The 10,262-nt window shown below is 54.1% G+C and overlaps 1 protein-coding gene across 4 annotated transcripts; it reads left to right on the top strand.

Moving 5' to 3' along the window:
* Window positions 1-630: 630 nt before the first annotated feature.
* RAB9B (RAB9B, member RAS oncogene family) lies at window positions 631-6,361 on the top strand. Of its 4 annotated transcripts, none has more exons than XM_030272330.4 (3): window positions 631-731; window positions 2,210-2,262; window positions 2,724-6,361. In XM_030272330.4, exon 3 carries the CDS (start codon window positions 3,130-3,132, stop codon window positions 3,733-3,735), a length of 606 nt encoding a protein of 201 aa, XP_030128190.1. In that variant the 5' UTR covers window positions 631-731; window positions 2,210-2,262; window positions 2,724-3,129; the 3' UTR covers window positions 3,736-6,361. The 4 variants fall into 4 exon arrangements, with proteins under 4 accessions (XP_030128190.1, XP_030128191.1, XP_030128192.1 ...); XM_030272331.4 differs by having other exon boundaries at window positions 2,732-6,361; XM_030272332.4 differs by having other exon boundaries at window positions 2,868-6,361.
* Window positions 6,362-10,262: the final 3,901 nt, after the last annotated feature.

Consider the following 10,262-nt stretch of genomic DNA (forward strand, 5'->3'; position numbering starts at 1 on the left):
ACAGGGGGCACACGCAGGACTGTGAGGGGAGTGAGGAGGCACAGGGGGCACACGCAGGACTGTGAGGGGAGTGAGGAGGCACAGGGGGGACGTGCGGGACTGTGAGGGAGTGAGGAGGCACAGGGGGCACACGCAGGACTGTGACGGGAGTGAGGAGGCACAGGGGGGATGTGTGGGACTGTGAGGGGTGTGAGGAGGCACAGGGGGGATGTGTGGGACTGTGAGAGGAGTGAGGAGGTACAGGGGGGACATACAGGACTGTGAGAGGAATGACAGGGGAATGTGAGGGGCCTGAGAAGGCACGGGGGGGGGGGGACACACAGGACTGTGAGGGGCATGAGGAGGAACAGGGGGGACATGCGGGACTGTGAGGGGCGTGAAGAGGCACAGGGGGACACACGCAGGACTGTGAGGGGAATGACGGGGGAATGTGAGGGGCCTGAGAAGGCACGGGGGGGACACACGCAGGACTGTGAGGGGCGTGAGGAGGCACAGGGGGCACACGCAGGCCTGTGACGGGAGTGAGGAGGCACGGGGGACACACGCAGGACTGTGAGGTGGCCGCGCAGACACAGGCAGGACACGCGGGGGACCGGCCGCGGCACCCTGAGGGCTGAGGGCGGGCCCTGCCGGCCGGCGGGCGGCGCGTGCGCGGCGCAGGCGCGGGGCCGAGCGGCACCTGCGCCCCGCGGGCCGGGCGGCGGCGGCGGCCGGAGGGCGGTGAGGGCGAGGTAAGGGCGGGCCCGGCGCCGCCGCCCCCGCCGGGGCACCTGCGGATGGGGGGCCTGGAGAGCCGCCCCTTTACCCCGGCCCGTGCCGAGGGGCCCCTCGCGGGTGCCGCTCCTTGGCTGCGGGCTCCTCCCTGGCCGCTCCCGTGGGGCGGGATGGGACCCGCTGGAGGGTCTCGCCTCCGCCGAGCCGGGGCCTGGGGGAGCAGGGGGGAGCCGGAGCCGGCGTGCCCAGCCCGCTGTTGGTACCTGCACACAGGTGCTGCAGTGGGGTTCAGCCTCCGGAATAGCTCGCAATGGGACAGCGGTGTCAAGGCTGTGTCACGGCTGCCGGCAGCGCGCTGACCTGAGCACTGCTCCCGAGTCCTGCAGGCTCTGGAGCAGCCCGATATAACCTATTAGTCATTTTTTAAAAGAGTCACTTGCTAACAGAGCATTTCTAATCAGAAATTCTGCTCGGGGCTGATGGCCTGTGCCAGGAGGGGCTTTGGTAGCAGTGATTGTCTTAAACATTCCTCAGGAAGGTTTGGAAAGAAACAAGGATATTAAACAGCTCACCTGCTCACAGGGTGGGATTTCCCCTAAGCCGTGGGGACCTGTGCTGCAGTTCCTGTTTGTCTCTTCTGACATTTGCATTTTGGTCTTTGCTTTAAAGTACTGGGTCACACACTGCTCCTCAAATAGCCCATCAGGTTAGCTCAGCTGTGCTTGGTTTGAGGTGTTTCTGTGCAGGGAAGTGAAATTTGTGAGCCTTTTGTGCAGAAACTGCAGAAACTCTCTTAAAACAGAAGTTTCTGCTTTTTTGCTTTGTGGTAAGTACCGTTTGGAAGGGCTGCAAAAAGAGCAGAATCAAGATTGAACAGGGCCTCCCGAGGTTAAGGCAGAAAGCAGGGTTTGGCCTGGAAGGAGTAGGAGTGTTGATCTGGCAGTGCCACACACTCCTGCTTCAGTGGGTTGGAGATGTCATCACTAAGAAGCACTACTCATCCACCCTTCCCAGGAATGTTGGTAGCAGGTGTAAGCAAGCTCCTTGTCTTTTCATGCCAGGTTGTTCCCAGCTGGCTCAATTTCCTGGTTAGTAGATTCAGATGTATGTTCAATCCTCAAATCAGATTCCAGGGTGTGTGAGTAGGCAGGACAAGCAGATCACAGTTGTTACCATCCCCTGGATTGAGGGAAGACACAGATTGCACACCTGTGCTCTCATGTCAGAGCTCCTTCAGTTTGTTCTGTTGTTACCTGGGGTTCAGCATGCACCTTGTACTGGCACTGCCCTGGCCAGAAATGGGCTCTATTCCATTTCACTCAGGACAAGGGGAACTCCTCAGTGCTTTGTCCTTGCTGCTTTACTCCAGCTATTGGTACTGCATGTGCAGGTTCCTAGAGCTCTGCTGTTGTCCTTCCATTCTCAGTCAGCATCACAAACTGAAAGGCAGCGAGGACAGCTCTGGTAACCTTGTTGACTGTTGTTTGTTTTTTAGTGGCTGATTCACTGGAGGAAGGTGTTCCCTGGACAGTCCTGGAAACAGAGCAGGTACAGTACAGCAGCCCAACAAACCTCTTATTCCATGTCAGGCCTTTACCCTAGCCTGCAGAGTGTCCCTGGGAGGGGGAGCATTCACTGGCACTTGGCCTTGAGGGTGCTGAGTAAGGAACCTGTGGTGTCTGGGCTGTTGCAATATGAATTTGCAGCTGAGTCCAAGCAAACTGGGCTGTGACAGGCATTGCCAGCAAAGAGCAGCTGGTCCCTGTGCCTGGGAAACCCCTTCCGAGCCACGGAGATCACGCGCAGCTGCGCTGGCAAGGTGAGTCAGCATCCTCAGGGTGATTAAGAACTGGCTTGACAAATTACTTGTATTGATATTAGACCTGCACATCTATTACATCCTTCCAGTAGAGCAAGTAAGAGAGGAGAAATTATTTAGCTGGTGATGGTGCAGTGGAAAGGAAGGCTGGTGATGGCCACCCCTAGTGATTTTGCTGTTTCTGTGATAGCCTCACAGGATGCAGGCCCTGAGAGATATTCCAAGTGGTGATGTGTTTGGAAAAACTGGACAAGCTTTCTGATACAGAGTTTTCACCAAAAGTGGTGTAATTGATACGAAACTCTCAACAGTTGTTTTTGCCTTGCACTTAAAGGGGTCATGTATTGCATCCATTTGGACTTGATGAAGGACTTGAGTGCCCGCAAGTTTGTCCAGTTACTAGCTCTGAACTCTCTAATAAGAGAGATTAGAATGATACAGTCTCTCTGAAAAGAAACATCACTTCCTATACACAAAACTTCAGAAATGGGGATGGAAATACCATATTCTGATCTTCTGCAGAACCCACAAGTCAAGTGGTACTATTTCTGAACCCTGCAGATTGCCTTGCTACCCTGCCCCTCCGTCCTGCTGCAATGAGCGGGAAGTCCTTGCTCCTAAAGGTCATTCTCCTTGGAGATGGTGGAGTTGGGAAGAGCTCCCTCATGAACAGGTACGTCACCAACAAGTTTGACTCGCAGGCCTTCCACACGATTGGGGTGGAGTTCTTGAACCGGGACCTGGAGGTGGACGGGCGTTTTGTGACCCTCCAGATTTGGGACACTGCGGGACAGGAGAGGTTCAAGAGCCTGCGGACGCCGTTTTACCGGGGAGCAGACTGCTGCCTGCTGACCTTCAGCGTGGATGACCGGCAGAGCTTTGAGAACCTCAGTAACTGGCAGAAGGAGTTTATCTATTATGCTGATGTGAAGGACCCTGAACACTTCCCATTTGTAGTCCTGGGCAACAAGATAGACAAACTGGAGAGACAAGTGAGCACAGAGGAGGCCCGGGCGTGGTGCATGGAAAACGGTAACTATCCGTACCTGGAGACTAGTGCCAAGGATGACACCAATGTGACGGTGGCCTTTGAGGAAGCCGTGAGACAGGTGCTGGCGGTGGAGGAGCAGCTGGAGCACTGCATGCTGGGCCACACCATTGACCTGAACTCCAGCTCCAAATCGGGCTCTTCCTGTTGTTGAGAGTGGCTGCTGCTTTGGACCGGCGCGGAGCCAGCGGCTGGATCAAACACACCTGGGCAGCCCTGGGGCACTCTGAGGAGAGTGGCCACAAGGACAAGAGGAGGTTTGCTCACTGGGGAGCTGCAGCCTCACCATCTGAATCCTGCTGGGAGTTTTCGGGCACAAAGCATGTATCTGCAGGAGGGAGCTGTTAACAGAGCATGTGAGCATAGTCTTGCTTCCATCTCTGCCTGTTTTAGCAGGTTTAAAGGGCTGAGTTAAAGTCCTTTAAATTCCCTAAAGACAACAGGGATTTGTTCTGTACCAAGAACTGCCTCCAGAGAAAAGCTGAGAGCATCTAGACACTGAAGTATTTTAGTCCTGAAATAAAAAAAAAATATTAGACCCACTCATCACCATACTGCCAAAGGAAATCCCACTCAACATACAGAACGAAACCTGTCATAAAGACTCTGGCCCATGTGACTGTAGGAAAGCCAAATACTGGAGTGGCTGAGACGTGTGTCTGTTGTTTGGGATAAGTGTATTGTGTCCTGAGGCTGAATTGTGGTGAGAACTGTTAGAGCTCTGACCTGAAGCAACATATGAAGGAGACATGGGCCTGTGTTTGAATGTGAAAGTATTGTTTCTTCATAGCTGCCTATTTCTGCTCTGTTTTTCCTCACCTCTAACTGAGTCTTGTGTGAGTGTTACTTGTTGGAGAGACTGTCTGCTTGTTGTTTAATACATGTTTCCTTGTCTCTTGTGGAAGCTCAGCCTTGAAGCCCTGGGTGAAAAACACCAATGTGGCCGCTGGCTGGGTCATGTCAAAGGGTTACTCAGGAGGCTGGAGTATGACACTTCAGCTGGTTTGTGTCACAAGTAATCACTGTGTTCAGGTGATGTGCTCTAGCAAGCAGATGGCAGGTGGGTGGGCTGTCTCCTAGGTGTGCAGGTGGCTGGGGACCTCATGCATGGTCAGCTGTTAAACCCACTCACAGTCTGGCACCAGTGACCACTGTGCCTCGTTAGCTGGCACAGCCATGCCTTCAGTTGCTCTAGCGTGGATGTTCCCACCTGAATGCTGCAGCATGGAACCATTCACGTGTTGTGTCAGGCACGGTGCTGCAGGCACAGTTAGCCCATGCCATCGGCCTGGCCCTTGATCCCTCAGAGGAAATCCAGAATGTTTTATCTGTAATTCCTGTGATAGGCTGGTCAAGTGTCTGCTCAATTAACTGCTGTGTTCAGTCTGGTGGGGAGAAAGCTGCATTGCTTTCTCTGTACAAGGTGGCTGAAAAATGGGCATGGGGGGCCCAATGAGCCTTCTAGAAGGGATGCCAGGCTTTGCTGCTATCTCCTGCCCTCTGCTAGGTGTTAGTTAGTCCCAGGCTGGCTGTGTAGCAGAGATGAGCTTGCTGGCTGCTGTCTTTGCCGCTCAAAGCTCGTGCCCTGCAACTTCCCATGCAAGCATTTGGCCAAAGCTGTGACTGCCCACGGGCACGTAGGAGCCTGCCCTGAGCACGTATCCACTGGCTGCCGGGTGATTCCCACTGTGATCAGCTGCTGGATGGTAAATTTTATAGCTCACATCAAGCAACCCTCCCTTAAGCTGTGCTGTAGAGCAGGGCAGTCTGCCCTGTGCTGGCAGCTTGTCCCCATCACAGCAGAGTCTCTGAAAATGCAGAGCATGAGCATTTTCCCTCATTTCTTCTGGGGTAACCCAGAGAGATCTTGCCCTTGTCTGCAAGGCAGCCGTGTGTGGAAGGGACTGGAGTATTAATGCTTTAGGGGGATCTAGGTTCGAAACAGGCCTCAACAGTTGTGTTCATGGGGAGTGAATGCTATTTAGGCAGCTCCCTTAAGGAGGAGGTTCTGCCTCTAGGTGAGAGATTTTTACAGGATGTTATTGTTACTGTTTATTTAACTGTGTCTGACCTCCTGAGGCCTCTGGATTTTTCTTCTTTAGCACTGCTTGATATTTCCTTCAAGGACTCATGCTCTGTGACCTGTGGTTCCAGTTCCCATCCCTGAACAGGCTCATTCCCTGGAGCTGGTTTGTGCAGGGCTCAGGGTCAGAACAGACTCAAGCCTCTGTGTGCTGGCCAGCCCTGCCAGTGACACTGCTGGGGGGGCTCCCTGCAGGTGAAACTGCCATTTCCCGTGGATCTCCTGGGATCTGTGTGAGGACTGGCACCTCCTATGGAAGAGGGCGGAGATTCAGCATGCCACAGTGCAGGAAGCACATGTGCAGTTGTTTGCAGCACCCTGTGCATGTCAATGCTAGTAGCTAAAGCTGAAGAGCCTCATTGTGCACGTGTTACACAGCACCTTTTATTTCTAACAGACATTGGATCACTTACTTTTTTATATTAACCCCCCCTATTATATTAGGCTTATGTAGTTTGTTTTTTTTTTTTAAGGTAGAGTATGATATATTTCAATTGTTTAATTTATTTTAAATGAAACGCACAATTCCCAAAGGAGCCAGGATTTTGAACTCTGTTGCAAGTTCAGTGCCAACAGCCATCCCTTCCCCCGTGTTCCCTCGTGCTGCTGTGGTTGTTGCTATTGCTACAGAATTGGAATTGTAAAACCAAGATTCTACCTTTATTTAAGCAAATAAAACATGGATGTATTCAAATGAGTTTGGGAAGTGGCTGCCTTCTTGGTTTATCGATATTGAAGTCAGTTTTTGTTTTGAGGACTGATTAGTTACAGCATCTGGTAGAGAGCAGTCACTGAGGAATCAGAGAAAGATTCCTTTGTGTACCTACCTGGACCAGGAGCTGAAGGATCAGAACTCAACAGCTGAATCCAGTGACCAGTTTTGTCTTTTCAATAGAATCAGAAAACAGTTTCAGAACAGAAATATTCCACATGGCTTCCTTCTGTCACTACATCTTAAATTCTCAGCCTGGGCTCTCAGCAGTAAGCCCAGTACTTTCCTGTGAATTCTTCTGGTGATCTTGGAACCGGTTCCTCGGGCTCCAGGGGGTTTTAACCAGGCATGATTTCCATAGGATGCTGAGAAGGAAATCAGCATATGGGGACTGTTCTCTTTTGCTGTCCTGCCAGAATGGCTGCTTATTTTGGGAGACTTTATCTGTGTTGCAGAGCCTGTGCCTGCTGTTTCTTTTGGCAGAACATTTTAGTTTGTTTTCCTCCCAGGTCTGCTTGCACTATCCATGATTCCAGGAGGCAGTGTAGGGCTCAAAGTCCTTGGAAACCGTGCATTTTAAATGTGGGCTGGACTATCTGGGGTCCTCCAGCTACTTCAGCCATTTCAAAAGGCAGCTGAAGACACAGTCAACACTGGTGGGAGATGACTCTGGCCTGGTGGTGTTGTGGGGTTTGAGTGAGGCTGCCTCACATCAGGAAGGGTCTGTCTGAAAGCACCAGAAACTGCTGCGTGCCCTGGTGTGAGGTGTTTGTAAGGAAGTGCAGGCAGAGGAGGAGCCACAGAGAGGCCCTTGCCTCATTCCCCAGTTTCCCCCTGTAAGCTGTGGCAGAGTGCTCAGTAGGTTTCGTCATGGGCTGGGGAGAGGATGGGTCCCTGGAGGACAAAGGAGTGTTTCCAAGGGAAAACAGTGAGCTGCTTCTGTGTGGGACAGATGCTGTAGCATATCCCAGTGTGTTTGGAAAGGAGGAGGGGTGAAGAGTGTCCTGATTCCATTCATCTTTCTCCCCCACGGCCCTCTTGAGGATTCTGCTGCTCTGGGCCAGGTGGTGCCCCTGAAAGGCCATGCAACTGCTTGGTGGTGGGCTAAGGAAACTGGATTCTCCTCAAGAGCCACTCTCTGAGGAGCACCGGTGGCTGCAGATGCCCTGGGGCTGCTCTCTGGTGACCAGGGGCATTCCCTGAGTGCAGCTACTCCTCAGCTCTGGGGCTGCTCTTTAAGGCAATGAACTCTGAGGAGATTCACGGGATCTCTGGATACAGCCTATTCTTGTGTGAAGTTGAGGTTGAGTAGAATGAATAAAGAGTTAAAGATGCCCCTTTAGGAGCCTCTGAACCCGACTCTAAGCTCCAATTCCAAACAGGTTTGAGGACAGCTCTGACACTGGGGCACTGGTGTGTTCTCCTCTGGACTAAGGAGCAGTCTGCCCTGCCCAGGTGGGAGGTGATGGCAGCTCCATCAGTGCTTATCTGAAGGCCACAGGTGAGTCAGAGTCCCTTGACAGGGAGAGATTGGGCTGATCTGTGAAGTGGTGGATTGCCTGCTGAGGTGATTGCTCATGCAAAAGCCATCAGGGATGGACAGAGGTAGCCCCTGGGCCCAGTGCTTGCATGGCTGGTGCAGCAGCTCTTTCCTCATGCCTTCCTGGGGTCCTCTGGGGGCTGATGCACATGGCCACTTGCAGGTACAGGACTCCTGGAACAGGTTGCTCAGAGAAGCTGTGGCTGCCCCATCCCGGGAAGAGTTAAGTCCCGGGAGAATGGAGCTCTGAGCAACCTGCTCTAGTAGAAGTTGTCCTGTGGCAGGTCAGAATTGGATGATTGTTAAGGTCCCTTTGAACCCGGGCCATTCTGTGATTCTGTGACTTTCCACTTACTATTCCCTCTTCATCTTTAGACAGAAGCTCCTGGCAGAGCTGGACTATGCAGAGATGGAGAGAAAGTAGCTGGGTGCTTGATCAGGTGCAGGTGAGGACTTTAGCCAGGGCAGGTGGGTGTCAGTACCACGCCACGGCCCTGGCAGGCAGAGATGCTTGCCAGGCATGGCTTGTCCAAAACACAGCTCTGTGAAGAAAACTGCCTAGCTGAAACCAGCACATCATCCCACACAGCCTTTCCAGGGCTGAGTCCGAACCCGTGCTAAGTGAGCCTTTGGTGGTGTTTTTGGTGAGTCCTGGTGGGCTCTCTGTGTTCCGGAGGCTCAGGGGGAACAGTCCCCAGGCAGCACAATTAGCCGGGGCCGGGCAGCGCTGCGGGAGAACCGGGCCCGCCGCCGCTTGCCTCGCTGCTCGAGGAGCCGCTGCGTGCGCCGGCCGCGGGGAGGAGCCGCAGGACCGGGGATGCGCTCCCGCAGGTCCGGGGATGCGCTCCCGCAGGACCGGGGATGTGCCCGCAGGACCGGGGATGTGCGCCCGCAGGACCGGGGATGCGCTCCCGCAGGACCGGGGATGGGTGCCCGCAGGACCGGGGATGTGCTCCCGCAGGACCGGGGATACGCTCCCGCAGGACCGGGGATGTGCGCCCGCAGGACCGGGGATGTGGAGGCGGCCATCAGCCCGGCGGCCCTTCGCCCTTGGGGGCTGCCTGAGCTGGGTGATCACCAGCACCTCCTGGGTGCCGCCATCTCCTCCCCTCTCTTTTCCATTCCCCAGGGCCCACAGGGCCGTCTCCCGGGACGGCAGGGCACAGGATGGAGGGATGGGAATTGACTCTCCTTCTTGCCAGCAAGCCAGCCGATGGCACTTGCTCCATTTGTCTGATCCAGTTTTTGTAGGAGCAAAGTACAGACACATTTTAGCCACTAGACAAGGGGAAACAGGTGATTGCACTGGGTGCCCTGCTTGGAGCTCTCCTGATGGGGTGGTTTGTGTCGGAATCTGTGGGTGTTGGTGATTCTGAGATTGTAGAAAGTCTCTGTCTTTCTGCCCCGCTGCCAAAGCAGAAGCCATAATTCGTCTGTGCTGGTTTCAAGGTTGTTTATTCTGTTTATCTCTAACATGTTCTGCTGCCCTGCCGCAGCTCTGTCCTGCAGGGCAGCGTGTGGGGCTCTGCCCTCAGTGGGATGGTACAAACATTAAATACCACAAACTACCTGTGCTGGATTTGCAATAACGTGCCAATATCTGTCCCCTACGTTGGACAGTGTGTCCCCAGCCTAAACCAACAGAAAAATGCCAACACCACAGTGAAACATGGAGGGCATGAAGAAGGAGAAAAAGGACAAGACACACCCAATTTCCTCCATCTTGTCCCCTTTGGACCCCTTATCTAGAATCCTAAAATTTTACTTTTGCACCCGTGTCACACTTAATTATTACTCTTATCAAACACTCAAAGCTTGTAATTCATCCTGTAAGATTGAAAACTCCTCTCCATGGACAGAGATCACAGACAGTGTCTCTGGGGGCTCTGTCCAGGGGGTTCCTGACCCCTGCCAGGGTCCCAGACCTGCCAGGGCAGCCAGAGGGAAGCCCTGGACTCCCACAGGTTTGCAGAGATGGGGCTTGGGATGAGGCAGAGCTTATTCCATCTTTTCTCGGCCAGCTCCTGGAGGGCGCTGGGTGCCCAGGAAAGGAGCTCTGAGGGCAGGTCCCATGTCCCGAGGTGGAGTGACAGTGGGGCAGGACCAAGGGCACACCTGAAGAGGCCACATGTGTCCTTTGGCCCCCGGCCTTGCCCAGCACCCCGGACGTGCTGGCCGCTCTCGCACACCACCTCGCACTTGCTGTCCCCAGCCCGAGGCCGGCCGGGGGGCAGCAGTCCCTGCCAGGGCAAAGAGATGGTGTTTTGTTCCCCAGCTCGCTCCTGCCCAGCGGCTGATTGTGCACACACAGGACCCTTTCAGCACGGGGAGAGGAGCGTGATGGCA

Source organism: Taeniopygia guttata, chromosome 4A (assembly GCF_048771995.1).
Source record: "Taeniopygia guttata chromosome 4A, bTaeGut7.mat, whole genome shotgun sequence".
Taxonomy (NCBI): domain Eukaryota; kingdom Metazoa; phylum Chordata; class Aves; order Passeriformes; family Estrildidae; genus Taeniopygia; species Taeniopygia guttata.